Source organism: Bactrocera tryoni, chromosome 5, assembly GCF_016617805.1.
Source record: "Bactrocera tryoni isolate S06 chromosome 5, CSIRO_BtryS06_freeze2, whole genome shotgun sequence".
Taxonomy (NCBI): domain Eukaryota; kingdom Metazoa; phylum Arthropoda; class Insecta; order Diptera; family Tephritidae; genus Bactrocera; species Bactrocera tryoni.
The window spans coordinates 59715860-59738697 of record NC_052503.1 but is presented as its reverse complement, the minus strand read 5'-3'; the positions used below and the strand labels follow the sequence as shown (position 1 = coordinate 59738697).

General features: G+C 34.7%; 2 protein-coding genes across 4 annotated transcripts; one reads left to right on the top strand and one right to left on the bottom strand.

Moving 5' to 3' along the window:
- Positions 1-287: 287 nt before the first annotated feature.
- Positions 288-18002, bottom strand: LOC120777871 (huntingtin-interacting protein 1). Of its 2 annotated transcripts, XM_040109425.1 has the most exons (8): positions 17567-18001; positions 17057-17478; positions 15276-16027; positions 10128-10237; positions 4570-5112; positions 3055-3511; positions 2591-2992; positions 288-795 (listed from the first exon to the last, which is right to left on the bottom strand). In XM_040109425.1, exons 1-8 carry the CDS (start codon positions 17600-17602, stop codon positions 308-310), a joined length of 3210 nt encoding a protein of 1069 aa, XP_039965359.1. In that variant the 5' UTR covers positions 17603-18001; the 3' UTR covers positions 288-307. The 2 variants fall into 2 exon arrangements, with proteins under 2 accessions (XP_039965359.1, XP_039965360.1); XM_040109426.1 differs by lacking the exon at positions 4570-5112 and having other exon boundaries at positions 17567-18002.
- A 783-nt stretch (positions 18003-18785) lies between these two features.
- LOC120778010 (membrane-bound transcription factor site-1 protease) lies at positions 18786-22441 on the top strand. 2 transcript variants are annotated; one of them, XM_040109675.1, is made up of 6 exons: positions 18786-19010; positions 19076-19576; positions 19645-20497; positions 20581-21320; positions 21384-22083; positions 22194-22441. In XM_040109675.1, exons 1-6 carry the CDS (start codon positions 18801-18803, stop codon positions 22364-22366), a joined length of 3177 nt encoding a protein of 1058 aa, XP_039965609.1. In that variant the 5' UTR covers positions 18786-18800; the 3' UTR covers positions 22367-22441. The 2 variants fall into 2 exon arrangements, with proteins under 2 accessions (XP_039965609.1, XP_039965610.1); XM_040109676.1 differs by lacking the exon at positions 22194-22441 and having other exon boundaries at positions 21451-21572.
- Positions 22442-22838: the final 397 nt, after the last annotated feature.

Below are 22838 nucleotides of genomic sequence, written 5' to 3'. Positions count from 1 at the left end.
TACACTTTTAGTATGAATGAAAACAGCGATTCTGTATATGATTGTAAGTAAGTATGTTGTATAAATAAATTAAACGGCAAAACACTTTCATATGCGACACAATATTGTCAATATATAATTTGGTTCGATTCCTTTCACTTAGCTCCCTCACACAAAAGTATGTTAGTTTCTCTTTCTCTTTGATTTAATATTTTTTTGTTTTTAAAACATATACAATAGTAGTATAATAAACAATTCTGTACAACTTAATCTAATTGTCAAAAGTAGATAAAAAAGAAACACACATATACACATAAATCATTTAAATTTAATCGTCGGAATTTTGGTAATGTTTGCGTCGAAAAGACGCCAATTTCAAACGTTGCATTTGCAGTGCTTGCTCCAGTTCCAAAACTTTGACATGTATCTCCATTTCCATGGTTTTTGCTTGCGACGATGTTAATTTCGTGAAGTCCACCTCTTGCAGCTGTTCCAGTGACTGATTACAATCCTTGACGGTGGCAACGACTTGTCCTGTTCCTTGTGATACATCCCGCGAAGCTTTTGTTAAATCGCCGAGCTTTTGACTCTCCTTGGGCGCCTTCACTTTGCTTGCGATGACCAATTGAGCAGTGCAGGCGGCGATTTCTTGCGCAGCAACGATTAATTCAAAGTTTTGTGTTGACTCCGAAACAATGGCTTTGTTAGCGGCTTCGACGAGCAGATTAGCACCTTTTGCAACACTCTTTGAGGCCGATATCAGACCCTCCGTCCACTGGCTATTACGTTTGTAGAATTCCTTAACCGAGGTGGTGCCTATGGGAAGATGTATATTTATAATAACGAAATTTTTTTATTATTGCTGAATACGTTAAATTTTTGTTCCAAAAATACGGTTTCAGTCGTAAATTTTGAATTTGAAAAATACATGGCTTAAATTAAGTATGAAAAATAAAAGGATAATTTTACTAAAAATTTTCATAATAAAACCAATAAAAAATATAATAACAAAAAAACGTTGCTCTGAAAGTAGATTTTACCGTTGCTTGGGACAATAACCCATATCAAATTATGGGAAAATAAGTATGTATATATTAATATTATTTATAATTTCATTATGACCAAAAATTGTTTTATTGCTGACACCTTAATTTATGTATATTTGTGTCCCAAAAATACGGTTTCAGTTAAAAAATCTTGAACTTGGAAAATATTTGGCTTAGAGAAAATATGAAAAATAAAGGCTATGTTCGTAAATGCATCATGACGCGCATCATGACGATTGCATAACAAACAGAACGTTCAGAAATGCAATATTGCAACACTGCAATAATCAAGCGTTCAAAAAAGCAACACTTCTATCAACTGTCATACATAATTTCTATCAAAAAAATGTTTACTGCATTTAACTACGATGTCTGACGAAAAGTGCAAAACTGTTTTATTTTAATTTTTGTATTGGAATTTAGTTAAATTATGTTAATAATAATTGTATAAATTATTATTTTTAAATTTTTAGTGAAAATCTCAGTAATGCGGAGACGCAGTTATTGCTGAGAGTACGGTTGAATATGTCCTCGGGAAACGACTTTATTGTTTTAATAAATGATTTGTTTTTAGGTATTTTTCTTTTTAAAGACAAGCATTTGTACCTACAAATTTTTCTTTTTGACTTCAATACCCTTCTTTTTCTTAAATTTAAAGAAAATCTATCATTTCTTTGCTCACAAATTTCGTCTAGTGTTAGATTCAGCAAAATTTCCATTTTAGTACTATACGCGTTCAAAAATGCAAACAAATGTATCTGCAAATTGTCAAAAATTGTATAAGAAGTATCAAACGTCAAACTTGCAGTGTTGCTACTGTTGCTTATGCTGCAAGTCATGATGCATTTACGAACATAGCCAAATTGATAATTTTAGTAAAAAATTTTATAATAAAACCAATAAATACAAAAATTATTAATAATAAAAAAATAATAAATATACAAAAATAAAAATGATATAATTTAAAAATAAATAAATACAAATTTAATTCCAATTGTCATAATATCATACAAATTTCTTTGCTTGAAATATTTGATTTAATTTCAATACATCCGTTCTAATCCCATGTAGTAGGTTATTTAACTTTTTTATGGCAAATACTGATTTTTCAATTTAATAATTTAGTCAAATAATGTTTGGTTTTGTTTTAATTTGATCAGGTTTGGAAATAATTGTTAATGAACAATTGTTCTCTTTAAAAACGAAGGCTTTGAACTTTTCGTAAAAATCTGACTGAAAAATAGTTGTCACTCAGCTATAAAATTAATTTTAGCAATAAAGTCTTTCCTTAAGTAGTACATCCACAGAAAACAATAAAACAAGTGTGCCAGGACAATTTTTTCTTTTGAAAAACAAACTATCATTATTTATGCTCCCTGCAATTTTTAATTACAAGCCTTTTTAGCTGAGCAAATTAGCTATACTCACTTATAGGAAACACTTCCATAAATGAAATATAGATTTTGAGTTTATAGTAAAAGTTATTAAAAGATTTCATAAGGAAAGAGCTACTCAACATTACTTCGATTAGAAATTGGGCAAATTTTTCTATATTACACACTCACCTCGTCCGGCCGACACGATTTCCTCTTGCAAAGCCTTAGCCTTTCTTATTAATAACTTAATGCATTTCATAAGGAAAGTGCAAGCGTCAATAATTTTCTCGTTCACTTCTAATTTGATACCCTCATCTTTGGATCGTGCACTTGAGAGTAGCTCTACGAATTTCTCAGCAGCTTCCTCGACGGCCTTGTCCATTTCGGCTAATTCATTTTCTACTAAATCACCCAACTCCACATGATTACTGCTCGATTTATTGAGTTCGGCCACTGATTTGTTTAACGCACTTAGTTTTTGCTTAGTTTCCACAATGGAATGTTTTGTTTTTGTTACATCTTCGAGAGTTTTAATTTGTTGGAAGAGCGTGAGCAACGGGTCTTTAACGCTATTGATCTGATTGTAAATATCTGGAATATAAAATAATTTATATTTATTGTTTAATATGCATTTAGTCTTTATTTTTTCTTGCCTTCGCCTTTGCCTATATCGGTGGTTGTGTTGTATATCAATAGGCACTGTTCATGTAGCATTATAAATACACAACCCAAAAATATTGTCAGCTGAGTGACATCGTCAATAAGTTGTTTATTCTCAACAAACTTTCCATAAATGCTGCTCGTTTGCTCCAGTATTTTTTCCATATCACCTACCAATTTTATTGTCTTATCGAAATTTGGCTGATTCACTTCGTTGACTTTTGCCTCTGTTGCGAGTTCGATGGTATTTAATACTTTTTGATATAGCGAATTAAGTTTAATTTCATACTTCATTTCGCTTTCTTGTCTTGCTTGAACTTCCGTTTCTATCGCCGTACTGGCTGCGATTAATTTGGCTTCCAAATTGTTTTTATGCTCTTGGTATTCTTGTAGTTTTTCGATGTTTGCTCGTTGCTTTATTTCAAGGTTTGCTACAAATATTTCATTTTCCTGAAAATTAATAATGACAGAATTGAAGGCATTATTAATATAAAATGGTTGTTGTTTTAATAGTAGTAAAAATTCCCAAATTAGCTTTGAGAAGCTATATGTATAAATCCGCGTCCGTTATGTTTCTGTAATCTCAAGGTATGATTCGAATATATTGTATATCGAGTGATCCAAGTAAAGGTGCTTTTTTCAATAGCCGTGAGTAATGTCAAGCTGTCATATTATTTTTGTTCAGTATTGCTTGGCATTTCATCATGGAAAGACTAACGTCTGTACAAAGTTTACAAAGCATTCAACTTTATTACCAAAATTCACGCTCTGCAAAGAATCTGTTTGGCACGATTTGCTCAACTTATGGTCAAAATAATCGACCTACTAAGCGTACTCATCACCCATCTTGGAACCCAGCATTCATTATTGGATAATATTTGACCGAATAGACCACGGTCAGCAGCCAGTGAAGAAAATACAACAGCCGTAGCTGAGAGTGCACAGGAATGCCGTGGAAGACGGAGTCGATGTGGGTTGTTGGAATCATCGGTATCATATTTCTTTAAAAATGATGGCGACCGTTATCGCGCCATGATAACCGACTATTTAATGGCTGAAATTGAAGCTCGCGATTTCGGTGATATAAGTTCACGTCTTCAAGATCGTGTGATACCACACCGTAAGACGTTGTAAAGTCTAAAGTCTATGCGGGCAATCCCGCTTCGATTCAGAACTTGGAGAGAAACTTCACACGTGTCATTCGCTAGTTGCCAGTCGAAATGTTCGAACGACCCATTGAAGACAACAACAACGAGTTATCGAAAATTGGACTCCACCGATGAACCATCTCAGACCATGGTTAACATTTGAAAGAGATAATCTTCTAAAAATAAATGCAAAAGAATGTACTTTCGAATGATAATAAACATTCTCCACTAAATTTGAAGTTTCTGTGATTTTTTTAAGTAGGAAACCTCGAAATGGATCACCCTTAATTATTTACTACTATACTGTACTTTTATGTTCATAGCAAACATATTCCTAATGCATATTCAATAAATACACACCCTCAAATTTTGTTCTACGTTATTTAAATCCATCTCAAGTTCCTTGATTTTTTTAACTTTTTCCATTATCTCCCTTTCGTGTCTTGTTTGTAGCTCACTTATATTGTCCTTTTTATTTTCTAATTCCCTCTTTAATTCTTCTACCATAACACAGTGGTCCATTTGTGTTTTAGTGAAAGCATCATTCATTGTATTGAGTTTCCCTTCAAGTTCAGCCATCTTCAATTGACTTTCAAGCAATGCCACCGATTCGGTTTGCAATTGCACGGCTTTAACTGTCAATTCCGCAATTTCGCTATTTTTACTGTCGGAAAATCTTTGATATTCCTTTCTTAATTTCTCGTGTTCCCGTTGAAGCTTTTGAAAATCCTGCGACACCGTTTCGATTTCTGTTGCTAACGCAAGCTTTTCTGTGCTGATCTTTTCACTTTTTTCAAGTTCTTCTTTTATTTTGCTTATTTGAGATTTGAGGCTGCTCACTTCATCTTGCAATTCCGTGTTTATGTGTTTTTCTCGGTTTAAATTTTTAGTAGATTCGCCATGCTGTAAAATATAAGTTTAGAATTTTGTAAATCTACAAAATATATTTGAAAAAAAAAAAAATTAAAAATCTCCGTCATTAGAAACGCACTTGTTGTTATTGGACCATTTTCCAACCAAACAAGAAAAAAAATTAATCTCGGTTGCACCCTTCACAAATTCAAAAGCTTCGATATAATAACTTGATTTTAATCGGTAAGTTTGTATGGCAGTTATATGTAATAGTGGTCCGATCTAAATAATTTCTTCGTAGTAGCAGTGTAATTATTCACAAAATAATAAGAGTGCCAATAAGGAACATTTTTAAAGTGATAATAGTTATTTTCGTTCAGCATTGCTAGTTCCCGGATACCAAATTGCTTTCCCCAAAAAAGTAGTGTTACACATTTTATTTCTTAAATAATTTTGAATATTAAAAAATAAATCGGAAATTATAAAAAATATAATGAGTTGCATAATTTAGCAGAAATTTGAATTAGTTCATTTTACCATTGGATTTGTCTTCAGTGGATAAAGGAAAGCATTGCACAATAAAACACCTGAAGGAAACCGCTAAACTCCCATTGCAGACAATATCAATATAGATCACGAGTGCAAAATTAATCCTTTTACATTAGCCAGGGCCACAATGAACTAACATTTAATACTGAAATTCCTCTTAGGCGTTTGTTTCAGAACTAAAAGTCCACGAAAATTACCGCTACTAAAAAGGAAAACATGAAAGCCTGTATACAATTTGAAAAAAAAGATGCCTCTTGGCCCGTGGCTAAAAGGTGAAATTTATTGTGGTCAGATGAATTAAAAATTTAATTATTTGGTAGTAAAAATTCCAGAAACTTTGTCCGGTGCCTGGAATATAATCCTTGATTTACAATAAAAACCGTCAAACAGGGGGTAGTTTTTCACATAGTTGAGGTGATCCAAAACTCTTGATTTAAAGCGTTATGAAGCTAGCTAAAGTGAGCTAAAGTGAGAAGGCGAATAATCCCTCCACGGGTTCGCTGGGTCTGGGACCTGTCACGTAAAAGCGCCCCCCATGAAAAGGAAACAACAGCCTCGGATCAGAGACCCCCTTCTGATGACGACCATGGCAACCACATTGAGGATTAATATTTAATGCCATGCACTTGGATTGTCCGGTCCCTTAATTGAGAAGGTGCCGCTGCCCAACTAGTTGATGTCTTCGTAAAAGTAAAAGGTGCCACCACCGCTGTCAAAGAACTGTGAACTGAACGGGTCAAGGACTAAGACTAGTAGGTCCTTGTGGCTGTAGTAAATCAGTGGCCATAAAAAGGAACTCAAATTCGGTGGGGGATTCATGGTGGGAGAGAAATTCCGTCGGCGAGTACTGGCATTTACCCTTGTGAATGAACGTCTACCCACAAACCGCAACAGAAGTACTATACGATGTGACCAAAGATGTCTTCTATGAGCACTTGGAGCGCTGCCCCCGACACGATGTCAAAATTATGCTTGACGACATTAAGGCCAGGGTGGGAAAAGAAAGTATCTTTGGCAGAGCGGTCGGTAAATTCAGCCTCCATGATGAAACTTCTCTAACTGGGTTGAGGCTGATCAACTTCCCTGGAGTGAAGGAACGTATTCCTTAAAATATTACCTTATCAAAATATCCTAAACAAACAAACATCAAAACAAAATTATCTTAGAACAAAGGAAATGTATCAAAGGAAACAATATATAATATGTAAACAAACCTTAACTAAAAATATATTATATTTAAACAAACTATCAACTAGTAATAAGTAAATATACTAGTTACTATAAAAAACAGTAAGATCCACGTAATAAGTTAGTCTTAAGAGTATTATTAAATCGATGCAGCGCGAAATATATATTTTGACTCATTTCTACTTTATGTAAAAATTTTACTCCGGGGCTCGAAATATGGTTATTTATATTACTAGATTCCAGCATAAGAAAATTCATCAAGAAGGAGAGAGACAGACTGCCTACCTCGCAACGTTACAGTCGACCACAACACGTCTGGGATGGGATAGATGCCGATAGTTGAAGAGGGAAGAGAAACGCATAAAATTTTCGGGCGAAGAACTGATAAGGAACATGTGTCAGCTTCTTTGTAGAATATGGTCGGACGATAGCATGCCCGACGATTGGAATTTAAGTGCGCTCTACCCAATCCACAAAAAGGGAGACCCCACAATCTGCGCCAACTACAATGGGATAACACTTCTCAAGATCGCATATAAGGTTTTGTCGAGCGTATTAGTTGAAAAATTAAAGCTCACCGTCAACAAACTGATTGGACTTTATCTGTATGGCTATAGGCCTAGAAAATCAACAACTGACCAGATATTCACCATGCGCTTAATCTTGAAAAAGACCCGTGAAAAGAGGATCGACACACATCACTTCTTCGTCGATTTCAAAGCTGCTCGGGTATCCCCTCAAAACTAATACGGCTGTGTAAACTGACGTAGAGCAATAGCAAAAGCTCCATCATGATGGGGAAGGACCTGTCTGGGTCGTTCGATACCGAACAAGCTTTCAGACAAGCGACTCTCTATCATGCGACTTCTTCAATAATTTCGTCTATTATTAACACCACCACCAACAGGTACTACTTCCGACTGTGTAGATAATTTAGAAGTAAATTCCTCTTTCGACGAAAACACAAAACTCTAAGACCGTATTATTCCCGTTGTTTTAACGGTTATCTTATTATTCCCGTCCTGCTATATGCTATACTATTTAGAACTAAATTGCTCTTTCGACAAAAACACCAACCTCTAAGACCGTATTATTCCCGTTGTTGTTGTTTTAACGGTTATCTTATTACTCCCGTCCTGCTATATGGTGCAGAGGCATGGACAATGACAACATCTGATGAGTTGACGTTACGAGTTTCGAGAGAAAGGTTTTGCGAAAGATTTATGGTCCTCTACGCATTGCCAATGGCGACTATCGCATTCGATGGAATGATGAGCCGTACGAGATATACGACGACAGACATAGTCCAGCGAATTAAGAGACAGCGGCTACGCTGGCTAGGTCATGTTGTCCGAATGGACAAAAACACTGCAGCTCAGAAAATATTCGTCGCAGTACCCGTGGGGACTCGTTGCACTCTGGACACATATTTGATATGGATAAATATCAAAGTTTAACCTGCTACAGTATCCAGAACGAAGCTGCGCAAGGATCACTCTCGATTCTCGCGGCAACTCGAGCACGTGACACCAAGTACGACATTCACTGAGAGAGAGTCGGTGAAGGCGCTTATGGCTCCACTGGGATGCTGGGCGGTCAGTGCATGTATCAAGTTTGTTGTGTCCGAAGTCTGGTCATGTGTATTTTTTTATGTCGTCGACGTAGTTTGGAAGGGCCTCTTGATGCTCCTAGGAGGCGGTTCCGCTACAAGCAGGTGAATGCAGGGATGATTTCTATGAAAGCACCCCAGCAGAAACTTCTTGAAGAGAAGTTCATTATGCTTCTTAATTGGGAGCATGAGGGCCTCACTCTGTGGATGTTCGATGGGAGACACAAGAGAGACGGCCCGTTGTAGTCCGGAGTGCAGTGTTCTGACAAGACTGTAGCTTCCTCATCTGTGTTTCAATGCATCCAGGCGACCATATTGATGCGAAGTAGTTAAGAACTGGCCAACTGATTGCCTTGTATCTTGCCAACGTTTCTTTGTATTTTCCCCATGTGCTGTTAGCTAGCGACTTGAGGATTTTGTTGCGGCTTTGTGGGTTGGCAATAATCGCGGTCATATGAGGAGTGGAGGAGCGCAAGTTGTCGAATGTTACACCTAAAACCTTAGGATTATTGACCGTCGGAATTTTAACGCCATGAACTGCAATATTACGGTCAAGTCTGTACTCCTTCGTCCAATTAGTGGTCGATGGGGATTTAGTTAGGGAAAGCGTTACTTTTGACCACATGCCATTGATTCCATTGCCCAACATAATTATCGTGCAATCGTCAGCTTACGAAGTGATGGAAATTCTCTCTGGTGGTTGAGGGAGTTTCGAGATGTAGAAATTAAACAGCAACGGGGAGAGAACATCCACCATTGTTTAATTCGGTCCAGTAGTTCATAGCCTATATCTTCAGCTCTGGAGGGAGCGTAGATTTATCGATGTTCTCAAACTGTGTGGTTGACTGTGTCAAAGCCTTTTTTCGGTCAGTTTGTATGGCAGCTAAATAAGTGGTTTGAAATCGATCTTTTCGATATTGTGAAGAACTGGACATGTGCAAAATTTCAGATATCTCAAAAACTACTGGACTTATGGCTAGGTCGCATATATACAGGCAGACGGACACGGTTAAATCAACTCAGCTTATTATGCTCTGTCATTTATAACAATTTTTTATAGGGTCTCCGACTTAATATATCTTGTTCACTGTTTAAAAAATTAAATAATACCCAGGAATCAATGTCATCAGAAAAGGGTATGATATTAAGCGAATATTAATCAGAATGATAAAGATTTTGTTAGACTTAGTTACTCTCGGCTCATGTAGTAGTTGAAAATAAATTAGGTGACAATATTACAAAAATTGTGATCGGCAAGTGAGTATACTATCTACCAAAAATTATAGAATGTAATCAAGATACTCGTATCTATTGGTTTTGGAAATTTATGAATGAAATATGTATCAAGAAATTATTGTAGTATCAGGAAAATATAGTTTACAAGATATTAATGTAAAATAGCTACAGTCGTTTGTTAAAAATAAGAGTTCCAGATTATTTCAGTAAATAACATGTTTGGAATTATATACATAATATTAAAATCTTCGGTATTTGTGTCATTATGAAAAATTCAGTTGAAAGGTTGTTATCCTAAAAAAAGATATCCATCGGCTTGGAAAATCTAGATGTATAAAGAATTTATTGTAGTATCAGAAAAAAGAGTTTGTCAATATTTTTTGTATTTATTTGTGCCACTATGAGAATACTTTGATGAAAGTCGTTATCTAAAAAGTCTTTACACGAAGAAGAAGATTTTATATACGGATCTTTTTTGTCTTACCTGCCTCAATAAATTAATGTGTTCATCTCTAATTTGTGTATACATTGCTTTTAACTTGCAAAACTTTTCCTCTGAAATTTTCGCCTTTTGCTCCTCCTCTGTTGCCTTCTCTGTAATACAAACAAAAATAAAAAACGTAAAAAATTAACCAGTAAGGAAGGGCTAAGTTCGGGTCAACCGAACATTTTGTATGCTTGAAACTTGAATGAAACTAAATATCTCCTGCCATCAAGCAAACAGTCATCGCATTCGCGACTTGGCTAGCACGTCGCTGTTGACAATCATAACTTTTAAGTCGTAGATAATTTCGTCTATTTTGGAGTCAGCATCAACACGAAAAACAATATCTTGCCAACAGGTACGTTGGACTGAGTAGACAATTGGAAAATAAAGTTCTCTCTCGGACGAACAAAGACCAAACTCTAAAAGTTGGCATGGGCGTGGGCATGGACAGTGACATCATCTAATTAGATTTGTTCGATAGAAAGGTTTTGCGGCAGATTTATGGTCCTTTGTAGCGAGTACCGTAGTTGATGGAACGATGAGCAACATTAACATATAGTGACAAAAAAGTACCCGGAAATTGGAAATAAAACGCCAAATATTTAATTATTCAGCAGTAGTCACTTTTCGTTTTCAAAGTAATCCTCACCAGATGTAATACACTCATGCTTGTGTTTTTGATAAAACTGAATCAACGTAAGCATTTTTCAACATTCGCAACGATTCTGTACACGAAATTTGAGACAAATTGTAAAAATCGCAACGCACTATGAGGTGTACCGACTGAGGCAGCTGCTGTAAACAAACTGGGTGACAGATCGTGCTCATATTTGCAATAGTAATGAAGGTCAGTCCTACCAAATTTTTTTGAAATATCATTTACCCGGGGAGTTTCCAGGGTCTGTTTTGTCTATATGTAGTTCAGCAAATCAAGAAACAGCGGCTGCGCTGGCTAGGTCATGTTATTCGGATGCAAAAGAACACTCCAGCTTTAAAGGTTTTCGATTCAGTACCCGCCGGTGGGAGTAGAGGAAGAGCTTCATTCCGTTGCAGAGATCTGGTGGAAAATGACCTAGCAGCGCATGGTATCTCGAATTGTCGCCAAATAGTGAAAAGAAGAAACAACTGGCACGTTGGTGTTAACTCGACTATAAACGCGTAAGCGTTTTTACACATGTAAGGAAAAAGACATATATATATACATATGTATTCTAGAAATAAAAATTCAGCCCGATATATATACATATGTATATACATAGAGTGATTCAAAAAAAATATTTTTTTTTTCGTTTGGTACTCGGAAAAATAGGTTCCTAGACACCTCTTAATTGTAACGGGAAGGTCCTCCTACATACAGTTTTCTATTTTTTCTTATTATCAGATAGAAAAATTTATATCTCGCATCCAACTACTTGAAAAAATATCTTGTTCCTTAGATTTTGTAGGAAATTGAATGCTCTACAAAAAAGGTCTACTTCGTAAACCCAAACGTTTAAAAGATATTAACAGTTAAAGTTTGATTATTTTTGGGAAAATTTTTTATTTCTTATGAATTTTATAACTCAATGAAAAAAAATTATTATGATTTTTTTTATATATACAGTCGAACTTCCATAACTCGAACTTCTTTAACTCGAATTTTCTCTAACTCGAACTAAATGGGTTGGCAGTAGCATTAAGAGAGTAATTAACATATAAATTTCCTTCCGTAACTCGAACTTCCATAACTCGAAGTTCTCCATAACTCGAACGAAAATATAACTCGAAGTAATGTGGTTTTCTCTCATTCTACAACTCGCAGTATCCTGGCCTACAACTCCAAGGCCTGGATGACTGGCCAAATTTTTGAAGAATGGGTTCTAAATTGGGATAAGCGCTTTCAAAGTACTGGCCGAAAAATTTTATTGTTTATTGATAATTGCCCAGCACATCCAAAAGACGTACAAAGCAAACTGAAAGCCATTGAACTGGCATTTTATCCACCGAATATGACCTCTAAATTACAGCCGCTGGATCAGGGAGTAATTCAAAACTTGAAAGTTTTTTATCGTACCAGAATAGTAAAAGAAGCACTAAAGCGTATAGAGGCAAACGAAAAACAAGATATTACACTTATGGATTGCATTAATCATGTAACAAAAGCTTGGGATATTGGCGTCAAAAATCAAACCATAGCGAGTTGCTCCAAAAAAGCTGGATTTGGTCAATATTCTGAATGGGAAGAGGAAGATGACATACCTCTGAGTTTTTTAAGTACTACTGATGAATATCAAAATGTAATTGAAGCTGATTACAAAGCATGGTTAAAAACAAACAAAATAACTTGCAGTGCTACTCTTCAAGATTATATTGCAGTAGATAATGACCTTTGCACAACTGGCTTTCCTACAGATGCTGATATTGTTGAGGATTACTGCCCTGAATTAGATGATCCAATATTAAGCGGAACGGAGAGTGACGGCGAGGGATCGGTAGAAGAAACTATTCACCAGCCTCCAAATGCTTTCCGAACATTGAGTTTATATTTGCAAACAAATGATACTACAACTGATAAGCACTATACGGCTTTAAACAAATTAGAGTCATTTTTTACTGAAAATACAAAAAAAAAAGAAAATTTTCAGTCACTAATTTCTGAATACTTCACTTCAATGTAACTTATTACAGTTTTCTGTAATGTGTGTTTTAAACAAAAAATACATATTCATCATTTAATATACTCTAAAGTATCAATTGAGTTTTTTTTTAACAAAAAATGTTTTTCTATAACTCGAAGTCTCCGTAAGTCGAAGTTTTTTTTGGGATAATAGTGATTCGAGTTATGGAAGTTCGACTGTACATACTGACATATTCGACATAAGGTTTATTATAATCATTATACATATGTATTTTAATATTGAGGGTGTATCGATCTGATTTATTTTTACTAATAACACGTCCCTGAGATTCAGGATGTTGAGGTGGGTTTAAAAGAAGTATGCCTTTAATTCATAAAATCTTTTAATTCAAGTTGACATTTTAATTAGCACGCCCTGATAAAAGATAAAAGTTTTTAGTAAATCGTTTGATAGACAGCAGTGTGAAAAATTTAAAATCGGACGTTGCAAGAGGAAAGGTGCCTAATATGGAACATGTTCCAGGACTGGAAAAATATTAGTGAAACTGCTCGTTGCCTTAGAAGCTCCCGAAAAAAATTCGAACCGCTCTCAGATATTATAGTGAGAATAAAAAATTTGAAAAAAAGATATCTAGACGCAGACCAATAAAATATCCCTCATTATTCGTCAGGCGCTTAAAGATCCTTTTGCAAATTCCTCATAAATACGAGCTTCAATGCACGAGGAATATGGCGAAAACATTGTCAGTAGGACTGTTAGACAACGACTCATAAAAAAAACCTTCGAGGATGTCAAAGTTTAAAAACGCTAAAAGTTACACACAATAATCGAAAGGCGCGATTGAAATTTATCAGGTTGCATATAGGTTCTCCTCTTTTTCTTTAGAATTTTGTAGTTTGGAGCAACAAATATAAACTCAACTTACACGGACCTGATGGAAGTACTTATGTGTGACGCACCCAAATAAAGAATTTGACCCAAAGTATACAAGGTAAGTTCGGCGGTCGAAGTGTTACGGTGTGGGTGGTGTTGGTTCCATAGTGCAGATAACAGGCAAGCTAGATTCTGTGGCATACCAGAACTTGAAAATCATCTCGTACCGTTTTTGGAAGACATACCATTATCTGTATACACACAACCTATACTTTAAGTCCTCCTGTTTTTTCATTTCTACTTTAATTTTTTTCTGTTAATTTTAGTACACATGAGAGGGTGTGCTAATTAGTGTGCCACCCTTGTATGTACATCTTATTTTCAGGAAAGGATTCTCTCCAAAATTCAATTTATATCTCACACATTGAGCGATATTTTCGGTAAAAAGTCAGTTATAGGTACTGAAGTCCGCATATTCGGTACTTAGGGGCTTAAAAAGTTTTGGTTCGATTTGGACAAGTTTTGGTCATAAGATTGCATACTGCAAAGCCACTGTTCAGGAAAAGTTTTTTTCTGCTACATTAATTTGTGCTTTATTTGTACACTGGAAAAAGAAAGAATCAGATGGAATTTAAATTGTATTATATGGGAAGTAGGTGCGGTTGCAAGCCGATTTCGCCCATTTTCACACTGTTACATGGGAATGTGAGAACAATGTCACGAACAAAATTTGGTTGACATTTTTTTTTAGAAATTTCTAACAGTACCGTTATATGGGGAGTGAACAGTGTTATCTTCCAATTTCAGGGATACCTTCCATGTTATGTTATTAATACGTTAGTATGCGTGATTGTACTCGTGGGAGTTAGGTTACATGAGCTTAAAGTTTAGTAGAATCTTAGTAATGATACACCAAGACATTGATTTGTGCAATGTTCACAATTAAATCTCGTTTAAATACTTATATGCCTTCTTCGTTCTCTTTTGTTATACTTCTTTGTATATAGCCGATTGGCGTGAGTAATAATAAATAAATAATAAATATTTACAGTGTCGGTAGGGGTGTTTGTCCTGAGCGAATTTGGTTGTTATTGCTTAAGTGCTTTAGGAGATATTTACATTTAACAAGTTTGATGGAGGCATCATGCCTTTTAGCCCACAGGTACCTCTTGTTACTGTGATCCCTTTTGCCAAATTACAGTTCAGTATATATTCGATTAGTTTTAGGTGAAGAAAACAACATTGTACATACTCTATAGCATTTTTAGATTGTGTTGTGTGATTATTAAAGTTGTTAGTTACAAAAATATTGTCGAAAACATTTGTCAATTAGTTGACTATTTTCAGATACAGCTTGACTGAACTTGTAAATGTAGCCAAGACAATACATGTACATACATATATTAAATTAGGTTCAAAGTCGATATTCTTGTAAGTTGTATATTCATATTTAGCAAGAGGTACCGCAATTGTATGAAAACATAACAATAGTATGACATGCTAAAGCATTTGGCAATTAGCACGATAAAATAATAAATCATTAATATATAAATAATATTTCCACGGGAATGTAGGCAAATGTTCCTGAATGGTGTTTAGAAAACAAAACATTTAAATAATTTTAATCAAATGTTTCTTTTTGAGTTTCACTTACGTAATAGTATCGGAGTTTCGATTAATTTCTGCTCCAGACTGTCCTTCAAGGCCTGTATATTTGCACAAATTTCCTTTGAATGTGTCAACTCGCTGGTCAAACCGGCTATTTCATTACGCAAACGTGTTAATTCATGTTCATAATTTCTTTCTCGCATTTCGGAATTCTGTCTTAGCGTTACTAGTTCGGTTTGGACATCTTGTAAAGCATATTCATAATCTCTAATAGTATTTTGCAGTGAGGCATTGTCAACTATTTCTGTTCTAGTAGCAGTAGGAGTAGGTGTAGTGATTGATTCTTGGGAAATACTGGTGTCCACTAATGTTTCCATCGGTGGCTCTGGATCGGGTTGTACATACATTACTGGTGGCACGTAACTGCCGAAATCGACTTTAGATGTAAAATTTGGGGCTGATTCTGGTAGATGTGGCACCTGTATCAGATCTGAGAAATATTGTAGTGGTCGTACATTGTCATAAAATGCTTTGATTTTAAAAAATAATTCACGAAAGCGATCGCGGTGTCCGGTTAAAATGTCATTTGGCAGTTTATCGTGCAACTTGAACATAACTCGTACGCATAAATCATATAAGGGATTCGAATCTTGTATGAGCGTAATTAATGGTGCTAGACGGCATTGACCTTGCGGTGTCATGGAAGACATGCGATATGCATTGATGGAAGTAAATACGCGCGATTGAACCTCTAAAATTTCATCCAAATAGTCGAAAATTTCAACACAAAGCTGAAAACTGGGAGAAAAGATATTAGTTTTATCCATATAATTTTATGTTACACTTTATTTACACTTTAAGCTAGGTGTCAGTCTACTATGTTGTTACAGGTTAAAAATTTCGAAATAAAATTTCTAAAAGAACTTGATTTTGAAAGTTCAATTTGTATGACAGTTAAGTATATCCCCCACATAGATCCGATCTGAACCATTTCTTTGCAATGTTGTCTTAGCCAAAAAGGCAAATGAAATTTTTGTATAAATATCTCGTTAAATAATAAAGTTTTCCATATAAGGACAGAACGATCATCAAGCATGGCAGGATCTGGGTATAAAAATGATATTTGTACAACTTGTAACATTTTTTGTAAATAACTTCTTAATTTCTATCAATAAAAGTGTTTAGATTTATATTTTCAACTATAAATGAGTTACCAATAATATAAATCAATTTAAAAAAATTAATGTAGATTGATGATGATTTAAAGTAGAAGAATTAGAGTAAGAAAAAAAATAAATGCATATTTGCCGCTGACTTAAGGTTTTTGAGATATTTGCATATAAAGTTCAAATATTCAACTATTGAATGTGCGTGGCTTTGATTTATAATGAATTTTAGACTTTATTTCAACTTTTATATCCACTAAAACTTCACTAATTCGTTTTTACACATTTGTTTTGTATTAAACAGTACAAAACTACCATTAATTCAAGATTGAACTTTGGTTGAAATCTGTTTAATCATTCAAAGGGAGGATTATATAAAATTCATAACCGGTGTTAAAGCGTTTAATGTTATTTTAAATAAACAGGCAATTTAAATAGTAGAATTTTTGAACTTTAATAGCAAATATCTCAAAAACTATAAGTCAGCTGCAGTTATATACATATGTATGTATTTATAGGTATTTTATTAATCGGGATAACCTTCCTTATTTGTACGAGTCCACCGAATTCGGGGGACACTATTTTAAAATATATCACCAAAAACAATGTTAATTCAAAAGTGTGCATATATAGCTATATAAATTTGATTACTTAAACTTACTATATATTGATATCATCGACAGCAGCCTTTTCAATTTCTTTGAAGTCTATCAGCAGAGAACCGGGAAACAAAATATTTTTCTCATGGAATTCCAATTTTGTTACAATCAGTTTACTGTAGGCTTGTATGCAATTCCCAACACCGTCTTGCAAATGTCCCCACAATTTTCCCATTTCCAAAATCATTTTCTTATGCATTAATGAATCCTTAACAGTGCTGGCGTGACCTTCTCGTAGCACCTTATGTAGTAGGTGACAAAATTTCCATGCCGTAAATCTATTTTCCATTAGTGGCTGTCGCGTGAAAATCATCCATAGGGATTTCGCTTCTTTAACGCGATGTGTTGTTATAATTATGAAACGAGCGTGCTTCATTTTGAGCGGGGCTTCCATAGGGTTTAATGCCTTGTTAACACTTGTAGACTTAACGAATATAAAAATACATACATAACATGTAGGAGCATATCACTTATATTAGATCACTATTTTTCACAATTGCAAATTTAATTACCATGTTGAACATTTCTTTGTCGTAGGTCGGCGCCATTTTCCGTAGTTTTTCCTCTAATATCGAATTTATTTTAATAACTTAAGCTTAGTTGATAGATTAGCATTAATTTGCATCACATGCAATTTCAACGATTTCAATACGCACAAATTGCCACACCTTAGAGCACTTCAGAATTTATCATATAAAATTTTGTATAAGTTGTGAAAAAATTTGGAAACGAATAATACACGACGAACACCAGATTATAAAAAGTATCGATAGGACGTTTATCTTATCTTCCAATACCATTATTCAGTGCACTGTTCATTGCTTTGATCAAGTAATTCCCCAAATGCTATGATGTCAGCAACTCATATCTTTTTGGGCTAAATATTTCCTGTATCATTGAGATACCGATATAAACAATTAAAACTAACAAATATATGCCATGTATTGTACAAGCACATCATATGAAGTACAATGTTGCCGGTTGACTGCGTTTGAGTAATTGCAATTTTCACTTATTCAGACCATAGATGTTGCATATGTACCCACAATATTAGTAAATATTATTAAATTTAACAAAGTATTGTTTTATTCTATGTTTAAAATCATTTACGTTACCAATGGAATTTGCTGTTGTCATAAAACTCTTCTGAGTACAAACTTTATGTATTTAATTTTTTGAGAACTATTTTTGTATGTATTTTCTAACATGTACATTCTCAAATCATGAATTACGATTTTCATTTAAGTGTTGTATTTGTACATTGCCTATTGGAAGGCATACACGCACCAATTATTGTACCAATTTCATCGAATTGTACAACTGATTGTTACGTATATGGGGCAGTTGTATGAGTTGTACCAACTGATTGGATGAAAATCAAAATTTTTTGATATTTTGTCAAGTTGGTTGTGTTGGATCGTGTTTGGGTTGGTCGTGCAATTTCAAACGATTTCGCCATTTCATTTCGGCTGTCGAAGAGAGCGCGTCATATATAATAAGTAAAGCAACAACTTCCGAACTCACGTTTTAGCAACGCAGTGAATATTCAAAATGAAGTTTGCCTCAAAATTGTATTAAGAGTTGTGTCGTATGTAGCGACAAGGGCAATTTCTAGCCCAACTCAATCAACCAACTAATTGTTGTGTGTATGCCTTCCATAAGAGTAGGAAATATTATCTGGTAGCATTGTAGTTCTACTCTACAGATTGAGGTGTAATCAAAACAAAACTGATAATATAAATAAATATGTTGTTACTCATCACGCGAATAATTTTATTTAGTTCTATATTTACAAGCAATAAACATTTGAAAATATATGGTGTACAATGCACGCATGCTGAAGAAGTTATATTTGAAAGTAAAATATTGGAAAATGAGTACATCGTACAATACCGACATTACTATTTTCCTGCCGCAAGAAGGAAATATTTAAACGCTGCCTTTCGACGAGCAAATGTACATAATTACTTAAGACAATACAAGAAAATATAATATTTATTTTTTTATGTTTTTTATTAAAGATTTTAGAATGGAATCTAGTTGAGCGGCAGAATGCTGCCCTTAATTACCCTAGCGATTTTGATTTGATACAATTAGAATACAGCGATTTAGCGGCCACACAAATATTACAGCTCGAATTGCATCCACTTGTTAAAAAAGTTTCGCCTCAGCGTAGCGTGGAAAGAATCCTAAATTATAATCACACACATGAACGTATAGGTCGGCAAATTTTACGTGCAATTCCAACACAAATCACAACTATGCTACAAGCTAATGTTTTGTGGGGTATGGGAATTACGGGCGCTGGCGTAAAGGTAGCCGTATTCGATACCGGCTTAGCAAAATCCCATCCACATTTTCGACGTGTTAAGGAACGCACCAACTGGACAAATGAGAAATCTTTAGACGATGGTGTCAGTCATGGCACATTTGTTGCCGGTGTTATTGCATCAGCTAAAGAATGCTTAGGACTGGCACCAGATGTAGAGCTGCATATATATAGAGTCTTCACTAATTCACAGGTAGCTGTAATTGTTTATAGTGAAAAATTGTTTATAAATATTATTTGTTTATGCCCCAATTATAACAGGTTTCGTATACTTCATGGTTTTTGGACGCCTTCAATTATGCTATTTTTAAGAAAATCAAAGTGCTAAACTTAAGTATAGGCGGCCCAGATTTTTTGGATCATCCATTTGTGGACAAAGTGCTCGAATTATCCGCTAATAAGGTCATAATGATTTCTGCAATAGGAAATGACGGTCCACTCTTTGGCACACTCAACAATCCCGGCGACCAGAGTGATGTCATAGGTGTTGGTGGTATTAATTTCGAACATAAAGTTGCCAAATTTAGTTCCAGAGGCATGACAACTTGGGAACTACCATGGGGCTATGGTAGACTGAAACCAGATATCGTTACATTTGGCAGTCAGGTTAAAGGCAGTAATGTTCATGGAGGCTGCCGTTCGCTATCTGGCACTTCGGTAGCTTCACCAGTTGTTGCTGGTGCTGTGGCTTTAATTGCTAGTGGTGCCTTATCGAAACTGAATCTCATTAATCCCTCGTCAATGAAACAGATATTGATGGAAGGCGCTGAACGTTTGCCAGATAACAATATGTTTGAACAGGGACATGGTAAACTAGATATCTTAAAGAGCATGCAATTACTCTTAACATATGAGCCCAAAATAACGCTTAGTCCTGAATATTTGGACACAACAGAAAGTTATATGTGGCCATACAGTTCGCAGCCGATTTACTATGGTAGTATGCCCATAATTGCAAATGTCACCATATTGAATGGCATTGCAGTTACGGGCGTGATCAAAGATGCACCCCTCTGGCATCCACATTCCGATAAGCACGGAAATGTTTTAAATGTTGCTGTGTCCTATTCCACGAATCTGTGGCCCTGGTCTGGCTGGATGTCGGTGCATATAGGTATTGAAAAGAAAATGAAATATACAAATATTAAAATAATTACTAGGAAACAATTATTATTATTATTTCTTTTTGATTTTCAGTTGTAAATGAAAAAGGTGATAATTTTAAAGGAGTCGCTGAAGGTCATATTAGCCTAGAAATTGAGTGCTTACAAGAGCAACAAAAAAGCAAAATTGTGACCAAAATCGATTTTCCACTTAAAGTGACTGTCATACCAAAACCACCTAGAAACAAACGCATAATATGGGATCAGTATCATAGTTTGAAATATCCGCCAGGTTATATACCGCGTGACAATCTGAAAATCAAATCTGATCCTTTAGATTGGCGCGCAGATCATCTTCATACAAATTTTCGAGATTTATACACTCATCTGCGAAATGCTGGCTATTATATAGATATCCTACGCATGCCATATACTTGTTTTAATGCTAGCGAGTATGGTACGCTGCTTATCGTCGATTCGGAAGAAGAATTTTTCGATGCGGAAATCAAAAAAATCGAAAATGATGTTTACAATGAAGGTCTTAGTGTTGTCGTCTTTGCGGATTGGTATAATACAACTGTGATGAAGAAAATAAAATTTTTCGATGAGAATACACGGCAATGGTGGATACCGGACACCGGTGGTTCCAATATACCTGCACTCAATGAGCTTTTAAAACCGTATGGAATTGCCTTCAGTGACTTTATCGCAGAAGGATTTTTCGCAATGGGCGATCATTCCATGTATATAGCTAGCGGAACAACATTAGCGAAAATTCCACGAGGAAATGATGATATTGTTATCGGCGCCGAACTCCACGATCAGGGATTTGAGGTAAATTTCGTAAACTTACTTGATATTTCATATAATAATTAAATAAAAATATTCGCCTTTAAGATATTGGAAAATTCGAATACAGCTGACAATAAAAAAATATTCAAGCCTATACTTGGTCTCTTTCAAGCTCAAATTGAATTGCGCAAACAATATTTAACGGTAAATGCACAAACGGTGACTAGCTACGAAGAGAATAATGTCGAACAACCCAATATTGATGCAGAAATTTCTGCTGAAAGAAATCCCATATTAAATAAACGTATATTACTAAATATTGATAAACAGAGTAGACATGACAATGCGAACTCACTTATTAAGCTAACCGAAAATAATTCTAAAAACTTAAAAGGAATGCTCGAAACTTTGTCCATAATAAGCAGCAGTACAAGCGGGCGTATCGCAGTTTTTAGCGATTCAAATTGTTTGGACTCTATTCACCTGGAAAAATCATGTTTCTGGCTCCTAGATGCCATTCTGGAATATACTATGACTGCTTATAAATCAGAGGTGCTACAAAAACTAAATCGCATTGCCGAGTTTTATAACAATGATGAAGATCTGCTACCTCTACGTTTATACAGTAGTAATTTGCATTTGCATTCTAAAGTAATCGATTCGGTTAACAAATTCATCAAAAAAGAGACTGAAGCTTGCGAAACTCTCAACTGGCTGCAGCCGCTAGGTGTCAATGGAGCGGATATAAAACTTGCTACGAAGAGTTTAAAGCAAATCGACTTAAATTTATTAAAAGCTAGTAAAGGTATTAATATTTTTAAGAATTATGATAATCATTCTTAGAGTAGAAATATTTTTTAAAAAGGATTTTTTAATTATTTCTATTACTTTTAATAATTTTTACGTTTTTCGTAGATCACAAAGTCGTCGAGTTATTAAATCCAATAGTCGAAGCTAAACATACTACTTTTTCATTAGAGGAAGATGACGAGAGAACAATCAAACTATCTCTGCTATTCATTATGGTGTTGACAAGTATTGTTCTTATATTTTTTATAAAATGCTTTAGAAGAAAAAGTGTCATATAGTAGAACTTTTATAATATTTTTTATACATTATTTATTTAAGTTATAATAATGCAAAACGCAGTGTTGCTAAATATATACATTCGTGTTTTTTCTTGTCAGGTTTATATAATTGTTATATTCACTTTTAAAATGTAAGGGGAAGTTGATGGCTTGGTTGAGCTTTAACATATACCGCATATGGTGGTTCATAAGTAACCTTAGATTCCAAATGGTATCGGGTTCTTACGAGACCATTTCTATTTCCGCCATCATGAAACGAACTGAAAAAAAAAAAAAAAATAATCCCTAATGTTGAATTAATAATACCGGATAGGAAAAAAATTTTAATCCCAAGGTTTTCCCTAAAAATTAAAAAGGAATATTTTTAGAAAAGGCTTTAAAAAAAAATAATTAATTTCTAATAAAATATGAACATAGTTTAGGTATTTTTGTGTTATTTGTATTTAGGTACTTCTAATTATAATCAGTTAAA

Bases quoted from the DNA above. Each gene is read 5' to 3' on its own strand.
- LOC120777871 (XM_040109425.1), bottom strand. From the start codon at position 17,602: ATGGCGCCGACCTACGACAAAGAAATGTTCAACATG. The intron at 10,238-15,275 runs GTAAGTGAAACT...TTTGTATTACAG, and splicing joins CGAAACTCCGATACTATTAC to AGAAGGCAACAGAGGAGGAG. The intron at 796-2,590 runs GTGAGTGTGTAA...ATCTTCCCATAG, and splicing joins AATCGTGTCGGCCGGACGAG to GCACCACCTCGGTTAAGGAA.
- LOC120778010 (XM_040109675.1), top strand. From the start codon at position 18,801: ATGTTGTTACTCATCACGCGAATAATTTTATTTAGTTCTATATTTACA. The intron at 21,321-21,383 runs GTAAATTTCGTA...TTCGCCTTTAAG, and splicing joins TCCACGATCAGGGATTTGAG to ATATTGGAAAATTCGAATAC. The intron at 22,084-22,193 runs GTATTAATATTT...CGTTTTTCGTAG, and splicing joins TTTATTAAAAGCTAGTAAAG to ATCACAAAGTCGTCGAGTTA.